The 24,130-nt window shown below is 42.3% G+C and overlaps 1 protein-coding gene across 1 annotated transcript in view; it reads right to left on the bottom strand.

Annotated features, from left to right (window-relative positions):
- Positions 1-24,130, bottom strand: part of CRYBG3 (crystallin beta-gamma domain containing 3) — a 176,147-nt gene that overhangs the window by 35,683 nt on the left and 116,334 nt on the right. Inside the window, exons 8-15 of the mRNA XM_077294112.1 lie at positions 23,148-23,278; positions 20,945-21,059; positions 12,320-12,355; positions 12,088-12,227; positions 10,232-10,358; positions 6,476-6,618; positions 4,528-4,654; positions 3,177-3,209 (exon numbers count right to left, since the gene is read on the bottom strand). Coding sequence (XP_077150227.1) covers positions 3,177-3,209; positions 4,528-4,654; positions 6,476-6,618; positions 10,232-10,358; positions 12,088-12,227; positions 12,320-12,355; positions 20,945-21,059; positions 23,148-23,278 — 852 coding nt within the window. The remainder of the gene's footprint in view (positions 1-3,176; positions 3,210-4,527; positions 4,655-6,475; positions 6,619-10,231; positions 10,359-12,087; positions 12,228-12,319; positions 12,356-20,944; positions 21,060-23,147; positions 23,279-24,130) is intronic.

Raw genomic sequence — 24,130 nt, 5'->3', positions numbered from 1 at the left:
TTTAGTGAAGATTTTGTGATTTTTCCAAGTGGATTCCATACTGAAAATTCATAGCGCAATGAAAGTGAATCTGGTTTCAAAACTGCATATTATTTAAGACTTTCTGCCCAAATTATAATCTCCCATGTAGTTGATCATTTAATAGACATCCATGTGTTTGTTTTTTTTTATTTAATTCTGGAATGTGAATATATTTATGACATTTTTGTAGGCTGGTGGGTGACCGGAGTGCCTTATTTCTACGTAATGACTTCTGGTGGCATGTACTGATGATGTACCACCCAGCTATCTGCAGATATTCAGCAGCCAGAACTTGTAATAAAAGGTCAGCATACTCGGTGATATCATATGATATTGGTGAGAAATATAGGGGGGCTTTAAAGTGAGGAGATTCTTATACCAACAGTACACATCCCTATACTCTAAAAAATCAATAAAAAATGCGCCAGTTATGAGACATCACCTTCATGAAGATCTGCTGCCAGAGCATTTTTTTAGACCTGTAAGGCCCTATTCTTATGTCCATTGGATGTGCTAATAAAATGGCCAAACGTCACTATTAAAAGACTTTCCAAGACAATGTGGACCCGAGAATGAGGGAAATTCTCACTTATTTCAAGACTTAATTCTAAAGCCTTAATATAAATGATAGAAAAGCAAATAAGCCATATAAGTCATGTGAAGAACCTTACACAACGACCATGGCGGCTGTACCCTGGGGAAAGTAATTTGAGAGTGACATAATTACATCTTATTTTGGAACTGATAGCTTACAGCTATAAAACATACCTGATAACATGCAGGTCTAAGCATTTGTTAACTACCTATTTTCTATCTGTTTTTTCCTGTTCTTCTAGTTGGATATTTATTATGGTTTGTGCTTTAAAAGCAAATATCTTGAACAAGACAATCAACTTTCCAGCCCATCCTATATCATAAGTAAAGAAATCGTCTGAGCTCTGCTGATAATGACAAGATCGACCATCCATTTAATGTATGTGGCGGCCCCCCGACTCTCCCCTTGTCAGATGATGTTAAGGGAGAGAAGGATCCAACACAGATTTCCAAAGGAAGATCCTTTTGCTGAGAACACAGGAATGCTCAGCCAAGATGAGCATGCTGGTATATGAGGGGCAGAGAGGGTCGAGAGAAATAGGTGGGAGCTAACTATTTGTATGTAGTGCTTTAGTGATTGTCTTCAAATCCAGAGAGATTTACAAAAAAAAACCATCATGGACCCCAGTAGGTTCATATAAAATAGGCGCAGTACAAGATTAATGCTTTTATCAGTTCCAGACAATGGGATCCAAAGAAGGTACATTGCACCACCTTCACCCCTGGGTGATTGGGACAATTTTTGCCTCACGCAAATTTCTCTTTGACCCTACAAGAGCAGTAAGATACAGTCCTAGTGTCACAAGTGGTTCATGTCCTCCTAGGAGATCTGGGCTTAGAAAATCACTATGTATTGTGAATCGCAGATCTTCCATGGATTTTGTTTCCTTTGGTGTTGAAGAGGTTAACAACACTTTTAATGCTGGTTACAAACTTGCAGCTCCATCTCACAGCTGTTCCTGACTTTGTTATTTCCTCTCCCTATAAAATATGACCAGAGCTTCTCGCCTTTGCTAGTGAAAGTTTTACTTCCTAGCTCCTTGGAGTCGTGTGCTGAGTTGGAGATCATTGTTGCTGCTGGAGATTGCTGCATGCTGTTTTTGGGTGTATGCTTTCCTCATTGTCATATTCCCATTTGGTTTGTACATTCCTACCCTTCCCTATATATCTCTCTACCTTTCGTGAGTGTTTTGTATGTTAGTTGCTTTTTGTTATCCCTGTTTGTTTTATGTGTTTATACACTAGCATTTCTGTCCCAGGCTTCCTGGGGAGGGGACAGCTTAGGAGTCCAGTAAGGCTGGTGGCCCAAACCTCCTCACTTTTAGAGGTACCTTTGAGAGCAGGTGCAGTTTGGTTTCCAGCCATAGGGACCGTGCATGGCCCTTTTCCCTATTTACATACAGTCACAGAGTGACACCTAGAATCAAATGATTCCAAATTTGTTTTGTAATTAATTACAGCTACTGATACAATAGCCATCATGGTATCTCACACTACATAGTCCACATTCCCAAGGGAGCATGCAAATAAGCCAGGACCCTTAAGAAGAATTGTACAGAAAAACACACCACATACATCTCCTAGGATAAAAATTCCCATACACATTAGACTACCGACATTGATAGGTTCATCTGTCAGTCCAATGTATATGATGGGTCCCCCAACAATTGATTGCTGTGGGAGTTAAGGATCCAGTATGTCTGATTTTGGACTGCAGATCCTTCTTTCCTTAAAACATAAGCTGCCATAAGACATGTCTGGCAGTGGCTCTTTTATAGAGAACACAGGAGCACTCAACAGAGCAAGTGCTCCTGTGTATGAAAGTTGGGCAAGATAGCCGTCGGCCCAATGATCGGCTGAAAATTATTTGGCTGACAGCTATGTCAAGTGCATGAGGGGCTTTAGTCTCAAGGCTTTAAGATTAAGCTGAAAGCTGTAGGAGGCATGTGCAAACCAGTAGGCTAAATGTCGTGAACATCCCTTACCATTAGAGGTGAAGTCTCCAGCAGGGTATTTGGAGGTCAAAGAGAGGAGATCACGCTTTGAACCTCGCAGGTTAGTTAACGTAGAGCAGCATTATGGAGAACTTGGTATGACGATGCTGCCTGGTCGCCTATTCATTTTTTGTGATACCTTTCCCAACAGTAAAATGATGAAGCATTAGCAGTAAAAGTTGACCACAGGGATTTAAAGTAGTTTGTGCCCCAGTGATTAGCCCATTACTAAAGGGACCAGAAAAATAAAAAAAATGCAATCCCTTTAACTTCTAGAAGATACTAAAGCTCACTTTACCTAAGCCAGAATAACTACAATTTTGTGCTATCTCCAAATCATTGTGGAACACTGCCAGAAAACCTAATCTTACAAAGAAAAAGGTCTGAAAAGTTCATCAAGATTTTTGTACTTAATCTTCTGCTCTCTAAATATCAACCACAAATAAAGGCCATCTTGAGTTTTATATGTGGGATCAACTCCAATGTGGGGGCAAAACAAACAATCCACCATTCAATGCTCCGTGGTCCAAATCATGTCTTAAGGTTGAAGTAGAGAACAGAACTTACCAAGTGTTTCACGTCGTTCCGTCCAAGAGGTTCCTGAAAATGAAATGAAACTTATTTCAGCAAGACTCCTTTATGTACACAAGACTCCTTTATATACTGTGTATGAGCAAACAGAATTGTACAAATCTGCACCAGTAATCTACTTTAAATATATATATATATATACGGCATATATTCTGCCTCAAAGAGATCTTGGACCGAAAGTGCTAATAGCATAAAATAGTGGCCACCAAAAATGAAAACAGAGACATAGGTGGCCATTACCTAGGACAACTTAGAGTTATTCCCAACTCCAAGATCCTATCTCAATATGTAGTAGTTGTAATAATAATGATATTAGCAAATACCTCCAATTAGAAATGTAATATAGTTTCTTTCCTCATGTGCAGGCATTTCAGGACCTTAGGTATCCATGGTTACGTCCACTTATGTAGTGACAGTTAGCTAGTTGCTAGTGGTCTTAACCGTGGATACCGAAGGTCCTGCAATGCCTGCACATGGGTTAAGCATCATAGCGAATCAAAAAAACTATACTACATTTCTAGTTGGAGATATTGCTGATATTATTATTATTACATCTAGTACATATAGGGATAGGATCTTGGAGAGGGGAATATCCCTTTAAGTCATTTTTTGAGTCTAATGGGACCTTCTGTCTTAAAATTCTACAAATTCTTAAAACCCTCAAACTTTGGTATGTGCCCTGGAGGGGAAAATACCATATCCTCAGAGGGTAGTCACATGATACTGTGCTTAGAATAGGTAAAATACAGTGTGAGATCATGGCTTTGGGAGCACTTTGTCATTTGTTTTAACAGAGGTACTTGACTTATGGATAGCTGGTAATCTATCGCTGGGCTTTTGCTATGTAATCTGAGAGCAGCATGATTTAGGGGTTGAGAACCTAATTCTAGTGATGTGTAACTTGTTGGTCTGTGTGCTTTTGGTACAATCACTGCTTTCTCTGCTGTCCCCCCACTGATTGGTAGCTTTTTCTGTACTCTGTGCATAAGCAGACAGCTACTAATCAGTGGTGTGGGCGAAGTTGGACTAGGAACTACGTGACGCCTAGTCCTGTAGTGATAATCTCTTTCTGATAAAACACTGATTTTATTGAAACAGCAACACACAGCCTAGTAAGTGATACATTACTGGAATCAGGGCCTCTATTCCTAGATCATGCAGCTCTCAGAACACGAAGCAAAAACCTGCTGACATATTCTCTTCAAACACTGCTTCAGACTATTCAAAAAATCCCATCCTCTAATTAGAAGTCTATCACATCTCCTCCTCTATCAGTATGGCTGCTTTGCAGTATAAACTAATTACAGTGCTATAATAGGAAACTCACCAGAAGAACCGGTCTAATAGACAGTATTATGTTATTGCTGCCTCCCCAGTCCATGTAGGTTTTATATCTGCCCTTTTCCAGTATGTATTGTTCTCCGCAGAAATGCTTCTGCTCGTAGGCCACCCACCTAGGGAGTAAGATACACCTTTAATACCGTCATAAATAATAAGGATTTCCTCACGTGCCTACTGTCAGGTAATTAGGACTAGTGAGTGTCCGAGAAAGGGACTGACGTGAGCGATCAGGTTACCGGAGTGAGGCTAGATTTGTTGTCACCAACCTTTCTGCATATGGATTTTGGAAGAATTTAACCACTGAACTGACCTGTGGCCCTTGTGCTTGGCAGAGACAGAAATCTATAGGACCATGCTGTACCTTTTGCTTCTTTTTTAAAGCATTGTCACTGGGGAAAGTACAACATCTCATTGAAGCACCATATGCTGAAGCTCCCCATACACTTGACATAGGTGACAGTTGACCAATGGTTCGGCAACAATCTTCCGCGATCCTTCCATACACAGTAGCACCTGTTCTGCTGGGCGCTCCTCCTCCCTACTCTATGAGAGAGCCGCTGCCAGACATCGATGGTGGATTATCTCATGGGAAACAAAGGGATCATCTGTCCAAAATCAGACACGTCTGATCCTTCATCTATAGAGCGGGAGACTCCCATACACATTAGATTGTCGGCAAAGCTCGCCAATACCGATAGGTTCAGGGGAGACTAGTCTAATGTATGGGGGCCATTACACATGGCTCCTTATACCACTATTCAGGCTCCATCTTATGCGTTTTCAGTACACATAGACTTTTAAAACTATATTTTAGCGAATGTAGTGCTGTAGGCATAATATCAGCAAACAGTCACAATTTCTACGGTGTCATCATGGAAGCATGTCCAATCATGGCTTCTTCCAGGTCCACCAGGCAGACGAGGGATTTCTACAGGTTTACCATGAACTTCTGCTTAATTCTTAGAGCTTCACAGTTTCATCTCCCAGTGTGCGCATCTCCTTTTCCAATTAAGTCCTGTTAATTTTACTAGCGCTGATTAGCTAAGCATCATTAATAGCGAATACTCTATAAAACCCAACGACGCCTCCATCAACTGGGAATAACAATCTACAACACTATGGACTTTCTAAAGACCAGAAATGTGAGACAACTGATTAGCTGGGGCTTCTCCATACAAAGTGATTGGAAAACAGTTCTCATCAATATTTAGTATATTTATCAGGATTACACACTTGCTGCTAAGTCACATTTTCATAAAAATGCGACGGTGGTGACACAAAATAGTATAACTGATACGTGTCCACTATTTCCCTTTTATGAAGATAATATTTAACAACCTGTCCAGATTCACCAAAAATTACCAAAAACATGCAATGAACACCAATTTAAGTCCTCGAGCTGCTAAAACGAGGAGTTAAAGGGCAGCTCCTATACTGTAATATTGATGACCTATCCCGAGGATATGTTATCAACATCAGATCGGTGGCAGCAATCAGCTGTTCTTGGTGTCACAGCTGCTGACAATCGGCTGACTCCGGCACCAAGAACCACTGATTGGTGGATGTGCCATACCTATCTGATATTCATGACCTATCCTTGGGTCATCAGGATAGGTCATCAATACAAAAAAAGCGGGAAAAAACTTCAAAATGAAAATCTAAGCGGGTCCGTGGATAGCTTATGAGCATTACCTGCCTAGGAATATTGCAGTACTATTCTGAGATCATGGAACACCATGATAGATTATATATACAGTATATGTATATATAAATATATATATATATATATATATATATATATATATATATATATATATATATATATATATATATACATAGAAACACACATTTATGCATTTTAATGATATTTACACTGAATATTTTTCCTGCTTTATTACATCTTAACCCTCAGGTAGTAAAGACAATCTACTCACATTCCCTGTTCCACATTTATACACTGTGTTCTTGTCTTATATCCCACCAGCTCCAGATCAGGGATTGCTTGGTTGAAAAGATTAATTTGTTTCTCATCTTCTTCATCCGTTTCGCACAAGGTGACAGATGCTTCCAAAAAGTCCTGAAGTAGAAAACGCCTTGTTATTGTGTCAGTTTGTGGATGGGAGAATATATTATGTAACTCTATCACAAGGAAACGGGTCTGCTGTATTTCTGAAAATGTAAAAATGTATCCTAGACGGGGATTAAGTTGTGGAAAACGTTGTGCGTCCGATAGAGGAAGCCCGCGTGGCTCTTATGAGGCCTATGAAGATGAGATGGCTCAAAGTATCTGAGCTTCGATTTCCCTCCTCTCCGGTTCTTCGACATTAGCCAATGTTAATGGGAGCCTGTCAGTCGATTCATGCTGCACAAACCACAGGAGGCATGAATCAGGGCTTGGCTACACTATTGCAACCAGGTATATGCTCCTCTGAAACGCTCCTGTGTTACAAAGAAAACAGAATTTTAAAGGCCGGCTAGTGGACCGTAGGGAGAGATGAGACCAGTCATTTATTCCCTAAATGCAGAATAAAGCTAGTTTCGAAATAGCCTTCATTTAAAAAAAAATAATTCTCCTATTTAGCTGCTGCAGAGTGTCTGTAAGTCCTGTATCTAGCAGAGCGATTTATAAAACAGACACCATTCCATCAGAGCTCCAGGTTCCAACGGGTCTCTGCCTCCCTTTTCTCAGTAATAATGGCAGGATGGGACTTGCACACAGATCAGCGGTGGAGAGGGGAAAAAGTATCTCATGGAGTGCAGAAAACAGGCTATAAACATGGAGGAAAGCACACAGAGAGGAAATAAGAGCAGCATAGAAGCTGTGTTGATATATCAAAAGAAGGGAAGATAGGAACACCTTTGATGCACACAGACCTCACATCCAGATCTGTTGTGGAGAGGGGAAAAAGTATCTTATGGATAGCACAGAAAACAGGATAGAAACATGGCGGAAAGCACACAGAGAGGAAATAAGTGCAGGATAGAAGCTGTGTTGATATATGACAGGAAGTGAAGACAGGAGCACCTTTGATACACACAGACCTCACATTCAGCCTATACTACAGGGAGTGACACTTCCACAAGAAAAACATCTGAAATTTGGATCAGGTTGCAAACTTCATTTCTAGGGATCAGAAAATGAATGGAGTTATGAAGATTGCAGACTGAAACTTAGCACAATTTTATTAACTGAATGTACTAAAAAAATTTTTTTTTATGTCAAAGGTGTTTAGAGGTGTTTCAATTGGTATTGTCCTAGGTGGGACATTTAGTGAAGATATACCAATAATGTCTGACAGATGCAGGCACCACCATTGGGACCTGCATCTATCTTGAGGACAGGCCCCATCAATATGCCATAAATGCCCCAGATGGTAATACCCTTTACTATTCAAAATGGTACATGGAAATGTGAAGCTTTGCCTACCCTGGTATGAGCCATAGAAAAATGGAAGAGCAATCTTGTGGCAGAAGTATTACTCAATATTCAATCTACTGTCATCCATAATACTGGCAGATGAAAATATAATAAGCCATCATACGATATACACAAGTGGTTAAATAAAATAGTGCAGGACATGTGAGACATTTTGCCCAGTCCTATGCCCTCTCCATTCAGAGGTGTGAACTTGCACACAGCTTCCTTTCCTGGCATCGTGCTTCGTACACTTAGCTGTGGTTTATCCTGTTTGTAAACCAGGTGGAGCTGGAAAATAACCCAAGTAACCAGTCATGTGTAGTTCCCAACTGGCATCACTAAGCCCTGATTAATCCGAGTGGAATGTGCATGAGTAGATCCATCATGCCAGCGGGCGCCTCTTATCTCAACGTTACCTACCAAAGTTAAAATTTAACTAAGTGGAGCAACACCAGCGAAATATCCCACATTTGAGTCTCAAGCTTTTAGAGAAAAAATAACGATGTAGACACCACTGTTGACTTCTTCCACGTGGAGCCTGTACGGAGGGTCACAAACTTTTCACCTATCTACTATAGTACGATACAGCCAATGTTCTCTGGCCTAATGGCTACTTTAGGGACCATGTAGGAAGTTATCCTTCTCTAGAAAAACAATCTGTAGGTTTTTGCATAAAATCAAAGGAAAATGAATTAACAGTTAATGCCCTACACACGAGAATGGGAGCCCTGTTGCTGGAAACAGAAGCTTAAGGTATACCATAAAGACAAATTCCCTTCAAAGTTCCTTTTTTTATATATAAAAGATTTAAAAAGTACCTATAGATTTTTTTATTTAATTATCTTCCAGCCATTGCAAAGTTATGATTTATTGTAATATATTTCATTATCTTATTAAGCATCTTCCTCCCCAAAACCTTATGCTGCAGTGTTGTTTCAACTGCTCAGTCCACGCGCCTTTAGAAGCTCCTTTTAACTACTGCTCAGCAAGCTTCTTACACTATAATAAAAAAAAATCAAAGTATGAGCCTTTCCCTGTCTGAGCCTCTCTGCTCCCCACCCCATACCTAGATAGGGAAACTCTCATACACAGACTTATTGAATATAGTGTATGGTTTTTTTTTATTAGCAGCAGTTCAAAGTAGCTTCTCAAGGAGCTTTGAAAAGCACTGCAACATTTTGTTTGAGACAGAAGGACGCAAAATAATATAATTAATAAGATTACAAACTGTAACTTTGCAATGCCTAGAGGATAATTAAATGGAAAAAAATGTTTAGTTACTCTTTAACAACGAATAATTGTTTTGATTTCTAAAAATAAATTATCTCCTATTAGTATTTTGCGCACATTGTACCATCATAACATAACCTATAATGTGAAGCTTTTTTTTAATTTCCTACTCATTTTGTAATAGACTTGGGAAAACCTAGAGAAAGACTTAGCGATAACCAAAATAAACAAGACTTTATTTTGGCTATTAAACTTAACATACCTTACCGTAGCTGCATCTAGTATAGTTTTGCCCAGTTAATGACACATGGAGGGTAAGGACTTTTAAACATTATGCCAGATCTGGGAATATCTATAGCAAAAGACGACTAGGAGCTTCTGCTTTGTAAATGGCATCTTTGTTCTTATTTCGACCATTATCAATAAAAAGTTACAAGCGGTCTCGTACTACTGATTGCTAATGCTAACTCTCACATCTCACACCTACAGAGCAGTAATAGGACTGCCACAGAAGTCAAGAGGCCTCTTCTATACTTGTGCTTCCATACAGGGCTCCCATAGACTGGATATGTACAGAGCTTTCTACCCCGGAAACATGAGCAATGCTCATTTTTCCAGAGCTAATGGAAAGCTGGTATTTGATGATGCAAGTGGGGACATACATGGAATGTGCAGAACAGATTTATCTTTCGTGGGACCAAAGACTGGCAAGCTGAAAACCGTTATGTCCGATACTTGTTTTTTCCAACGTCGGTCGTTGTGAATGTCGGATTCCCCCATATAAATGAGAGTCGTCCAATTTTGCCAAAATTTGTTGGATTGGCTGACTTTATTTAAAAAGGGAAACTCAGAATATAAGGGGAACTCAAGAGTATATGGTCCTTACGTTCACCCTACATATGGTTAAATACACCCCTGTAGATCTTCAGTAAGATCTATAGAATTTTGAGTATGTACGACCATACTACTACTGGATGGACAGAGTCTCAGATATACAAAACACCCTCACTTCTAATACGTCAATGACATGTTAGCTACTTACCGCCTGGAGAAATCGTATGGACTGCAAAGTATTGTTATATCCACCCCATGCCTGCCAGTCTTCATAGTCACCCTCTTCCAGGAGATACTGATGCCCCTTAAATCTCTCATTTTCATAACCAACCCATCTAAAAACCAAAGAAAGTTATATAAATAAACATATGTTGTCTTCAGTGAAAGCAAAAAGATAAATGTTCAGACCTTAATCCCCCCCCTTTACACTGCATGATTATCGTTTCTAGGAACGTTCGACATACTGTAATATTGCAGTCTAAACAGCTTTCCGATCACCTAATGAACAAAAAACTCCCAATCGTCGGGTGAAATGATCTTATGTGCTGCACAAAGATCATCGTTCTCGGCACAAACAATGGCAGCCTATGTGCACTGGATGATCGATTACAGACTGTTCATTGCGCTCTGAATTGCAGTCTGCTGGTGTAAACAGGCTAGTAAAGTCCGCCGATCAGCAAAATAGTCCATCATTGGTGGTCATTTAGTGTTGTTGTGTCATCAGGTGTGAACAGAGCTTAAGTTTTCAATTTCCCTGCACAGTCACCCCATGAGAAATGAAGCAATACACTGTGCCCAGACAAATCAACAGGCTTCAGGTGTGATGCAGGACAGCAAAGGAGCAGAGCAGAACATGGTCCGTGTAACCACCTTTGGTTAAAACAGGATCCTTAACGGGAGTAAAGTTTTAGACTAAACTAACGTCATCTATGTAAAGAATCTAATTATGCAAATTGTTTCTTCAGAGAGAAAAAGGACTAGAACTCTAGTGTGGCACTTGAGTTCTAGTCCTCTTCTTCTATAAACAGACAATTTGAATATTTAAATTTTCCAGAGGAGCATGCATGGCCTATAAGTCTCCTCACTCTGATATGCCAGGCCTGGTTTGTCACTCTCCACAAGGAGAAACGTTACCCCTTAGAACCCATGTAAAGAATCTGAAATATTGATGATATCTATACCTTTGTAGTATAGGTCTGTTTTCTAAAACTCCATTAGTGAACTAGTGAATTCACAAGTGTAGAGCAGAGCCAAATAGTTACTCAAGAGGATGGACAAGACCAGGAATATGGTACGGTGCACAATCCATTAGTATCAGGGTAAGCAAAACTAGGTGGCAGCTAAAGGCATAGGCTTATCGTTTGACCTTTTTTTTAACTCCCTTTCCTTTTTTTTGTCTTGTGGTATTGGTTGTCAGTTTTGGGTCCAAATTCTTCAACATGGGGCATGTGATTCATGAATTTTTTCTTTATATGCAAATTGCCTCTTCTGAGAAAAAGAGGACTTTACTCTATAGCGCCACCTATTGGAAGTAGCGATCCTACAAGTCACAATCAACCCTTTAACGAGTCGTGCAATATGACTTAGGATAAAAGCCAAATCAGTATCTCAATTCGCAGACACGGTGTTTCGGGCTATTGGCCCTCGTCAGTGCGAAGCATGAGAACTGATTTGGCTAGGTGAAATGCTCTTTTTTTCTCATCTTGAACTGTCTTTTGCTTTATTGTGCCAAAAGTTGCACATTTGGCAAAATAGAGACAAATTTGCGCTAAAATACACCAAGGTGGACTAAGGACTAAGGACTTTTTAAAACGTCGCTATTGATGAATCAGATGAAAACACCTAAAATCCACCCACAAAGTAGAAAAAAAAATGAGCATATACAGTATAAATTAGACTTTGAAAAAAGGCACATATACTGTAGAATAACGAAATGTGTGAAAACAAAAAAGGTGCAAAACTAGTAAAAAAAACCAGGTGCAAAATAAATGATGAATCGGGACCATATACTAAACCTGCTAAAATTGCATTATATAAACTAAGCCGAGCAGCCCGAGTCCTTACATTCCCCCAATAACTTGTATGGAGCCAACATCCTGACAGCTGCCATTTTTGCCATCGCAGGTGAGGCTCCCGATGGCGCTGACGTGCTCGGTGATCTCTCTGGACCACCCTTCAAAGTGCGGTTTCTCATACAGAATTATCTGAAAAAGAGATAATTATGGTATTTAAGGAGATTTCAGTGGAACGAGGTGCAGAAATAAGAAGCTGTAACTATGGCAATCTAATCGCTTACCTTCGGATCACTAGGCAGCTGTACTTTTAATCCTCCCTGAAACAAAAGGAAAAAAATTAACCCGACGTTTGTTCCTTCCACACAATTAGGCTTTAGATTATAAGTAACAAAGCGCTGCCACAGCAAGAAGAACGCCAGACAAAGCAGAATATGGCAACCCAGCGGAACGGACTGCATCATCCTACGTAGGACTCTAAATAGCTGGGTGTTAGATCATATTAGTAAGATCCTGCATGTCTGTACGCAGAGTATAAAAATATATATATGTAATTAAGCCAGTAATTTTATGCACTAATCCAATGATCGCGGGGATCGACGACATCACAGACTTTCAGTATTTTAGTGATGGAACCGTATACTGGAGAATTGATATTCCAGACTGCACGCAACGTAATAACAGGAAAGAATCAATCCAGAGCTCCTCTGAGGAAGACTACCCATGAGCGATAATACAAAAGTAAGATATATACCTACTTATCCAGCGATGTAGCAGAGCAGAATGTGTACGCTAAAGCGAAACAGCTGTCTGACATCTGACAAATTGAATTCTGGTACAGCTGCATAAAACTATCTGTAATTTTTGAGATTTCTGCATATTAGTAGGTTTGTTTGGAGTCTGTTACCATGGAGATACATAGGTCAGCATAGGAGCTGAATACACTAAATGTTTAGTCTGCTTATTAAAGACTATTAGCAAAAGTGATCAATGCAGGCATAGTCCAGTATTAGTGCGGTTGGGACTTGTGGTGCCACCCATATATGCCTATCAGGTGATCAAGTTTGGGTCAAGAGACCTGCAGCCAATCTTTGCTCAGTACTCCGTACTCAGCCCGTAAAACACGGATGTATAAAACTGGCCTCAGTGAGTAGTGTAACTAGCTTCCTGCTGTGACCTATGGAGCAGCACCACACACTAGTTAAACTCTTATAATCTGGGAGTTGTCTTTTATCAGTGTATACTGACCCCAGGTTGTTTCTCCTGGTATTCTCTGCTTTCTGAGCCTTGTCTGAGTTAAAGAAGCGCTCCCATCAAAGTCTTTATCATCTTAATATATTACAATCATATTATATAACACTATGTATTTACAATTGCTCATTTTGCCTTTCTACCCAGTTAATTCTTCTCTTTTCCTTTAGGTCTATGAAATCACGTGATTAAAAACTGAGGAACTGAATCCTTCTAAGTTCTACATAGAAAAAGTAGGTCAATTTTCTCTGCACAAGTCATGAGTCATCATTGCAAAAGTCCCTGGCAGGGGGAAGATGTGCAGCTGGGTCAGGAGTTGAAGAGGGGAATGAGTCATATAGGGAAACGAGACTTCCTGTTACACAGAGCAAAGAGAATAATTAACTGGGGAGAACGGCAAAATGAGCAATTGTAAGTACACAGTGCTGTATAATATGATGACTGCAATATATTAAAAGAATAAAATAGATAACATAGTTTCCTTATACCGAGGGTGACGTAATGCTGAAGAGTGTTGTACTGAGTTTAGGCACTGGGCAATTAATGCTCCGTGGCTTTTTGCCATCATTTCCATACTGGACTTTCTGATCAAATCAATGACATGTAGTTTTCTCCTCCAGTTTTCCATAAAACAGCCATGTCGTTGGCAGTCCATATTAACAGGCGGCTGCATGTACGCAGGTAAGACTGTTCCACTCTCTTTGTACATCCTCCTAAGACTTATATGCACTATACCTACTGACATTATACCTAGTCAGGTGGCCACATAGATTCGAATGACTCCCATCAACAACAAGGGGCCAAGAGGCAAGAGTTAGGGCTTTGCTTCTAATGTGGAGAGTCTGGATATCAGATATGTGCCTGTCCAAGATGACTACATCTATAGGCACACTTGACGGGTGAGTGTAACGATGTTCTACCCGGTCTCCTCCTTGGCTCTGCCCATTATAGTAACATAGTTTTTAAGGTTGAAGGAAGACTTTAAGTCCATCTAGTTCAACCCATAGCCTAACCTAACATGCCCTAACATGTTGATCCAGAGGAAGGCAAAAAAAAAACCCATGTGGCAAAGAGTAAGCTCCACATTGGGGAAAAAAAATTCCTTCCCGACTCCACATAGACTAGTTCCCTGGATCAACGCCCTATCAAGGAATCTAGTGTATATACCCTGAAACATTATACTTTTCAAGAAAGGCATCCAAAACTGATTGAAATTAGCGTGAAAATCACAAGTGTCACAAAATTTTACAGTAACTTCACAATAAGCAAAAATGTTGCTACTTTTCAAAGTGTTTCATGCCTTTGATGAAACTTAGTAAGATTACTATAAGAAAAAACCTTTACCCTCTGCCACTCATATTTGATCTCTTTAACCAGCTGTTGGGAGCCCACTGGGTTACAAAGATACTGTAGATCTTAGGAAGCCTTGAAATTTTATCTGGATTATCGAAAGAGGGACATTTAATACCCTTGAGGGGCATTATGGCCCCTATTCATCAAACAGTTTTCACTGAAATTTTAGCATAAAGTTGTTTAAAAAAATCACAAAGTTTTTGACCAACTTGTTGTTTTTGAAAAGAGGCTGGGGCAAGGCTGGGAGAAGGTGTGGCTGACAAGTGCATCATAGTTGATGCCACAAAGGTGGAGAACATTTCTTGCAGTGGCACACGGCAGCTGAGAGATGCGCCAAATTCACTCACAACTCTTAATGAATTTGGCGCATCATACTCCAGCGCACTTCTCATCAAGACTGGCATACAAAGTGCCAGTCTCGATACTCAGCAGCTACTCCATGGACACAACCCTAAGGTCCCAGTTGTAAATCCAGGTCATTGTATATTGGGTTAAAGAGTGAAGGCCAGGGAACCTCTGAGACCTGCTGAGCAGATTGGATTGCAAAAAGTCTTTCCACGAATCTCTATTAAGTGCTGTTAGATTTCCATGAACAGCTCAACTTTATAAAATATAAACACAGGGGCGTGGCCTAACTGCTGATGGAGTAGGTCGCACAGAGTGGGAGCTCCTCAGCCAGGAACCCTAAAACGGCTCTCTTCTACCTCCTCTGCTATATTCTTTGCCTCCACGATACCGCCGCTGGTCCCCGCTGCAGTGGTGAGTGCATGGGGAAAGCGAAAACAGGCGCCCGTGACCCCTCAAGGAGAATTCCTGACTTCTTTGCCGCTGCCCCGCAGCTCCCGCCGGCAGCCAAGATGGCGCCGTCCTCCCCCAGGTCTTCCCGCTCTGCACAACGTAACGCTCAGGCGTCGCAATCGGGTGGTGCGGCGCTGAAGTCCAACGCAGCAGCGTTCAAATCTGGCGGTGAGGCGTCGCGTTCAGGCGCTGCAGCGTCGGATTCGGCCGATGGTCCGGTGACTGCTGCTCTCCTCAAAAACCTTCTTGGAGACCTCAGAGCTTCCATTCAGGAGGATATGCGCAATATGCTGGCTGAGCTTAAAGGGGAAGTGGTGGAACTGGGTAACCGCACAGACCGTCTGGAGCGTAAGATGGCGGAGCTGGTCTCTTCACACAATGACCTCTGGGATGCTCATGAGGCCCTGCAAACCATGGCTACTAAAACCCACTCTAAAGCCCTGGATCTGGAAGACAGGTCCAGGAGAAACAACGTCAAACTCAGGGGCATTGATGAATCTACCTTGTCAGGAGATTTGAAGTTATTCCTGCAGGAATTTGTGGCTGCAGCTCTCCCTCAGCTTGCCCCAAAGAAGGTCATAATCGATCGTATTCACAGGATCCCTAAACCGTCCGGCTTGGGTCCCTCCGTTCCAAGAGATGTGTTAGCGCGCATACACTTTTATGAAATGAAGGAAGAATTTCTACAGGCTCTACGGAAAAATCCAGTGCTCCCTGATAGGTTCGCACGCATTGCTGTTTTTCCGGATCTCTCCCCAGGTACTTTGGCGCTTCGGAGGACCTTTGGCCCCTACACCGCCATCCTCAGAGAGAAAGGTATCCAGTACCGCTGGGGATTTCCTACCAAGCTTCTCATCCGTAAAGATGGTTCGATCACTACCTGCTTAATTCCGGCTCACGCGGCCTCCGCTCTCTCCAAATGGGGACTCGCGACTCCTGAATCTCCGGTTTCTGCATCCTTTACTAAGACTGGAGGTAACAATGGCCCCAGGGCCCGCATTGCTCCTGATTGGGAGGAGGTCTGACTCCACGGCTTTTGTGGCTCCTGGCTATTTTCCCACACGGTTGTACTCTGGTTTTTTTTTCTCTCTTTTATTTTTTCTTGGTTTTTGCTGCTGTGCTGAGCCCTCTTTTGAGGATCTCTACAGCTTTCTTGTGCCCCATAGGTGAACTGTTTTTCTGATTCTCACCTTTTTGGACTCAGGGTTTTCCTGAATGGACTCCAGTCCGCTAGTTTATTTGTTACTTGTGGTATGTCTTGTTTGTGTCCTCCCGTCTCCTTCCCCCCTCCCCCCGGTCTACTCACATGTATGCTTTAGTTCATTGACCATATCGTGTCTTCTTTTATTCACAGATTGTCAGTATTTGATGATTACCAAATTGTTTTTATGTTCTCATTATGAGTATCTCGCTACTTTCAATTAATGTTAATGGTCTTAACTCCCCGGGCAAGAGGTCTGTTGTGTGGCGCCAATTAGGTAAATCCCGCCATGATATCTTGTGCCTTCAGGAAACGCATTTGCTGGAATGTGACAACCAGAGAATGCACTCAGGCTTATATCCGCACCAGTTTTTTGCTAACGCCCCGACTAAAAAGGCGGGAGTAGCCATTTTCTTTAGTAGGTCCAACTCCTTTCAATTGGTCCGTTCCATTGCAGACCCGCTGGGTAGGTTTATTGTGGTGTTATGTCTCATTAACAATGTACCATATACCATCGCCTCGATCTACGGCCCTAATGTGGGGCAGCTCAGGTTCCTGGAGGGGGTTTTTCAAACCCTTCACGATATCCAACATGGTCACCAGTTGATTGCTGGCGACTTCAATGTCCCAATGTCTAAAGATCTGGACTGTTCTGCCTCCTCGCTATCAAGATGTGAAGCGGGGCCCTTAATCAATTCTTTCAACCTTCACGATATTTGGAGATATCTGCATTGCGGCGAGAGAGACTACACGTTTTTGTCTCCCAGGCACGGTTCCTATAGCAGGATTGACTTTGTGCTGGTGAATGACGTGGCTCTCCCTCACTGTACTTCAGCAGATATTGGAGGCATTACTTGGTCGGACCATGCTCCGGTGTTCCTCACCCTGAAGGACCCCCTGGCCATTAGACCCCCCGGGCATTGGCGTCTTAACGCCCATTTCCTTGCTGACCAAACCAACTCCCAATGCATAGAGGCGGCGCTGAGTGAATTTTTCGCCTACAATGATACTCCTGACATAGCGGATGACACCCTTTGGTTTGCGCACAAGGCGGTGATTAGGGGCCACTTCATTAAACTGGCAGCCAGGGCCAAGAGGAAGTACAATGCAGTCCTTCACTCGGCTCTGGAGGATTTATCTCGTCTGGAGTCTGCTCATAAATTATCTCCTACTCCAGCCCTTCTTTCTGACCTTTCTAGGGCCCGTTTGCATGTCCGTAACCTTCTGCTCCACAGGGCTGAGAGGAACCTGAGGAAATCTAGAGCGAAGTTCTACACAATGGGGGACCGAGCGGGCGCTCTCCTGGCCAGACGTGTTAGGAAGAGAGAGGCTCAGTCTAAGATCCCATTCTTGCTTAGGCCTGACGGCTCCCAGGTGGGGAACCCGATTCAGATTGCTGAGGAGTTTGCCTCCTATTACTCCTCGCTCTATGACCTCGGGTCTGACCTAGGGATTCCCCAGCCTTCGCGGGAGTCAATTTTGGCGTTCTTGGATGGGGCTAATCTCCCCTCGGTTACCCAGGAGCAGCTCGCATTCCTAAACTCTCCCATTGTTGAGTCTGAACTCTCACAAATTATTAGAGATGCTAATAAAGGTTCCTCTCCTGGGCCAGATGGTTTTTCCTTTCTCTACTACGCACAGTTCTTTTCTGTTCTCTCCCCTTTCCTCCTGCGGCTTTTTAATAGTTGGATGTCGGCAGGTAGTATTGGGGCTGAGGGTTTGGAGGCTTCCATTGCGACTCTCCCCAAGCAGGGGAAATCCCCCACATCTCCGGGGAATTTCCGCCCGATAGCACTGCTAAACTGTGATGTGAAGATCTATGCCAAGATCTGGGCCAATAGACTATTTGCAGTTCTCCCTAGTCTTGTTCACCCAGATCAAGTTGGGTTCGTCCCGGGTAGGCAGACCAGGGATGGCACCAGGCGCCTGATAGACCTTTTGGATGTGGTGGAGGGGGGGGGTATTCCCAGTGTATTTCTGTCACTCGACGCTGAAAAAGCGTTCGACAGGGTACACTGGGACTATATTGAACTCACTTTGGGGAGATTCGGGCTTACTGGACAGATTGCTAGAGCTGTCATGGCATTGTACTCCAACCCCTGTGCGTCGGTTCGCTCGGCGGGTTTTAGCTCTCGGACGTTCCCTATTCGTAATGGTACGCGTCAGGGCTGCCCCCTCTCACCGATTATCTTCGCTCTGGTTATGGAGCCCCTGGCTGCGAGAGTTAGACAGTCGACGGATATAAAGGGAATTGTGGTGGGGGGATCGGAACATAAAATCGGTCTTTATGCTGACGATGTAGTATTAACTTGCACTTCACCCTTAACCTCGTTGAACGCCATCACCTCCATTCTAATTGAATTTTCAGCGGTTTCGTATTATAAGCTTAATTTGACAAAATCCACAATTTTCCCTCTGTTTCTTCCAACTTCCCTTCAGGTCCAAATCCAATCGAAATATGCGTTCATCTGGGCCCCCCTGGGATTCACATACTTGGGCATCAAGATAACTAGGTTAGACAACATAGTCCGTGCAAACTGTGAGGAAACTCTTGCAGAGGTCAGAAGAGGTATGGATCAGTTATCGAATACGACTCTATCATGGATGGCTCGTATACAAACTGCTAAAATGTTATTCCTGCCTAAAATTATGTACCTCTTCCGTTGCCTTCCCCTTTTTATTCCCTCGAAATTTATCTCTGCTTTCCAATCGCTGATTGATAGGTTCGTTTGGAACAAGAAACCTCATAGGGTCAAGCGTCGGATTATGTGTTTACCGTACTCAATGGGAGGTCTGGGTGTCCCGGCGGTTCAATCTTATTATAAAGCGGCGATCCTTGAGCCTCTTAAAATATGGTGGGAAGGGGACTCACATCTGCCCTGGTTTCTTATCGAATCTCACTTTGCCCCCCAAAACTCGTTAAAATTGCTCTTAGAACTCCAATTTCTCCGGGTTCCCCTTGTGGGCAGGTGTCTCCGCTCTGTCAGGACTGCTACAAAACTGTGGGCGCTGCTTATTCCCTCTCTACTGGGGTTCATGCATGATTATGTCTCTCTACGGGCTCTGGAGTATGCCATCGGACACATCTCTCTCTCCTCCTGGAGGAGGCGCGGGGTGCTTCGGGTGGCGGACCTATTCGGCTCAGATGGCCTTCTGTCATTTGAGGTGCTTTCGGGGAGGTTCTCCCTGACCGCCTCTGACTTTTTCCAATATTTCCAACTCCGTAGTTTCCTCAGGACTCGTCGCTCATTCGGGGCCCCCCCGCCTTTGACAGAGGACTTGGTCCATAGATTTTTTAGACCTTCCACTATATTGTCCCATGGCATCTCCATTATTTACAAAGCCCTCCTATCCTGTGGCGTTGCTGACAAATTTCAATTCATGACTTCCTGGGAGTCCTCGTTGGGTTTTGAGGCTTCCTTGGAGGACTGGCAATTTGCAATGATACATCCCGCTAAATTCTCTTCATGCATTGGCCACTTGGAACAGGTGAAAAAGATACAACTACACTGGTATATTACTCCGTCCCGTCTGGCGAGGTTCTCTCCATCCTCCTCCCCCCTCTGTTGGAAGGGTTGTGGCGCTGTGGGGTCGGCTTCCCATGTCTGGTGGTCATGTCCGCGGGTTCGGGCTTTTTGGCGTGAGGTGGAGGCACTGATTACTGGGCTGACGTGTCTCCCCCTTCTGCTGAGTGGGCAGCTTGCGGTTCTGGGTATTTCCCTCATCGACCTCCCCTCCTCTCTCCGGCCCGTAATCTCTAATGTCCTTGTTGCCGCCAGACAATGTATTGCAAAGTACTGGAAGTCCCCGGCCCTCCCCTCCAGGGCTGAGCTGATTGCGAAAATTGATTTACATTTCTGTTATGAGGTGATTATGGCGCAGGATCTATCGCGGAAGTCTAGGGTTCTTTCGTGGTGGGATCCATGGATCTCCTCCACACACATATCTCAGTCTGCACTCGCCCTCATCTAAAATTTAAAATTTAAAATTTAAAGTTTAAAGTTTTATGCAAAGACTTTGCTTCTGCTATTGTCTCTCGTCATGACTGACTCTGTGATTGTGGATTTTATGTGTTTGGCTTTGACTTCATTATGGTCCTATTATATTATGTACTGGGGTCTTTGTTGCCCTCCTTTCCATGTTCTCTCCCCCTTCCTTACTTTCTTTCCCTCTCCTGATGTTTTTTGAAATGTTGTTTGTTATGCAATCTTTCAATAAAAATTTATTGGTTAAAAAAAAATATAAACACAGTGCTTATGATAATGATTATCCCAGCAAAATTAATGTAAGCGAAATGACTTCTCACCATTTTCAAGGGCCTCATAGATTTTAAGCCACTGTCCTGAATTTGGCAAAGTTTACAGCCTTCTTCCAATGCGGTGACTGTGCCACTATACTGAGGTTCTGTGTATGCCAGCCAGCTGTAGAAAGATAACGTATACTTATATCTTATAGAACCACACCCCACAGATCTATAGAACTATTTGTCTGTATCTACAATTAAAATAAAAATAGACAAAGTGTAATAAAAGACGATTATAGCTGCCTACAATTATTCCCTTTGGTGGATGGATTCTTGCGTCAGTTCACAAAGTAAAGGCTTGATGTCAACGTAATCATCAAACCTTAATGGTTATGTAGAGTATTATGAAACACAATACTCGTTACATGTAAGGATGATAGGTGTGGAGACAGATTGATTGCAATAACTGGCAGATATATCCTTTTGATTATATTTTATTGCTTTTCCCGCTCGGAGATGTCAATGTGTTGGCTGTAGGGTGGTCAGCAGACATTGTGTATGATGGCTGTTGTTTTGCTGGTGCCGGCACAGTTTCAGCCACAGGTTAGTTTGTAGAGAGTGATGGCTGTATCTGTGCCCCCAGCACTGACTGAGAGCCGGCCCCAATGCTGAGCTGCTGTCAGTCAGTGCTGGAGGCTCAGATACTGCTCTCTATACACAGAGCGGTGAGTGAACGCCGAATGCTACCGAGAGGAATAAAGTTCATTTTCTCCTGGCAGTGGGGTACTAAGTGCGGGCGCTGCACAGTTTCAGAGGGCTATTAACCTGCAGATTAACTCCATATCTGCAGGATGATTTTTTTTTTCACGTGACAGGTGCCCTTTAAAGGGATAGTCTCATCCTTTCCACATACCCTATTAGGGAATATGGATGTCTTAGATGAGGGTCTCTAAAGTGGAGATCCGTTAAAAAGCACTGGCTCACACTGGCAGACCCCCTGTGGCAAAATCAGTTGTCTAGAAATGTATGAATAAAACGGGGCACTGCCATTCTTCTGCTCAAAACCAGAGATTGTAACCCAGGATAGAGTAGGAGGTCCCAAAATGTACAAGTGAAAACCAAAATAGTTACACATAAAATACAACTTATTAAATAAAAGATAAAAAACATATGTATATCCAAAACAATAGAGACAAAGACATGTTGTTGGGTGAACCAATAGGGAACTCCACATAATGGAAATAAATGCGTACAACCAAGAGAGGTAATAAATTAGTACGTACATCATCAAACACACATAGTATGTTGTTTAGATTGTAGTGCCAAGAAGACAGTAATGTCCTAAAAGCAGGTGAGGTAGAAAAGACCACACACTATAAGTAGCAGCAAAGTGCAACGACTTACCCACCAAACACACCCGACGCGCGTTTCACGAATGCTTCATCAGGGGTATGAATCTTGTGAAATGCACATTGGGTGTGTTTGGTGGGTTCACCATTCGGCATTGTACTTTGCTGCTATCATAGTTTGTACTTTATTCCACTGCATACTCTCTTACTGTATTACTCTCCTTTTGCATGTGTATTTGATACTAAGTGCAGCTGTGACTGATACCATTTATTTACATTATGGGGGTTTCACCCAACAATACTTCTATGTCTCTATTATTTTGGATATACGTATGGTTTTTTTTCTTACTTATATATAATAATAGGTTTATTTTATTCATTTGTAACTATTTTGGTCCTTACATGTATTGTAGTATTGGTGAGACATTCCAATTGTCAACAGAGTGTGTTATAGGATTGCTATTTCCAATTGGTGGCACTAGAGTTCAATTTCTTTTCCTCTCTCAAGAGACAATTTGCATATTTAATTTCCCAGAGGAGCTTGCAAGGCATTTAAGTCTCCTCATACTGGCATGCCAGACCTGGTTTGTCACTCTCCACAAGGAGAAACCTTACCTATTTGACATTGTTTGACATTGTCTCCTCTAATTGGGCACTATCAGAGGGAATGGTACCATATACCACTTCATTAGTTCATGCAGCTCCAGAAGGAATCACAACCCAAAGTTCAGAGAAAAGATTTTTCAGCACGTTTTTCTTTAAACGCACCAATTTACTTGAGTTTGATGACAATCTGTTTGTTAATGGATATATGTTCTGTGTTTTACTACAGAATATTTTTCTGCTATAGAAATGATGGGTAATATCGATAATAACGAAACAGCAATAAATAAAATATTGGAACAAGCAATACTTACACTCCTGAATTAACTTCTAAGGAACGAGGGTGTCTGCCAACCAAATTTTCTAAGGAAGGAACTTCTGTACGTATGTAAATAGTATCAGACGGGTCCTGCAGGGAGGATATGACCACCTCGGGAAGATAATCCTACAGTAAATGAACAACAAAGGTCTATATTAGCTTGCAATAGACCGCACGTTACATAACATATACGAGAAAGCTCAATGTATACATAAATTAAGGAAAATAAGCCAATATGGAGATAGCTGAGGGAGAGCAAACACCAATTATTCACTAATGAAGGATTTTTATGTCCCGCCGATGATTCTATAAGGCTGGAGAGCTCTATTTGAAACAAATTAATGTGGTGGAAGTATTAACCTGCACCACAAGGGTATTCTACCAACATCCAAGCTCCGCAACTCTGATTGTGATGATTAATTTTGCACATTTACATAGTGACATTGAGCCGTACCTCAGAGGAGACCGACCATTGCTGGAGTAATACAACGCGGTGACCGGGAGCAATTCTCCTCTGGACTATCCGTCTTTGAAGGTGATATCTCTGACATTAGCGAGTATTAATGATCGGAGATGGTTTATGGCCATATATATTTATTTTCTCTGCTTAGTGAGACTTGTGCAGAGAGAAATATACTAATAGATAGGAGTCAACTTACTGTGCCTTGTAGCCTGGTAGCCTCAACATTGATTGACATTTCTCGCCAGACCCAACAGTAGCTTGGCTTTACAACTTATTATTATTTACAACCATTTATTGTGTTACTGTATAGACACAAATCTCCTTCCTATATACCTAAATGGTTTTTCTGAGACTCGAATAGTCATGATCTATCCTTAGGAAAGGTCATCAATATCAGATCACTGTGGGTCCAATACCCAGCACCCCCAGCAATTAGCTGGCTGAAGGGGTTACGGTGCGCCAGAAATGTAGTGGCCATGAATAGTCCTCCAAGCTCACTCCCATTCATGGAAGCT

This window comes from Ranitomeya variabilis, chromosome 3 (assembly GCF_051348905.1).
Source record: "Ranitomeya variabilis isolate aRanVar5 chromosome 3, aRanVar5.hap1, whole genome shotgun sequence".
NCBI classification, from domain to species: domain Eukaryota; kingdom Metazoa; phylum Chordata; class Amphibia; order Anura; family Dendrobatidae; genus Ranitomeya; species Ranitomeya variabilis.
This window is presented reverse-complemented; position numbering and strand designations above follow the sequence as displayed.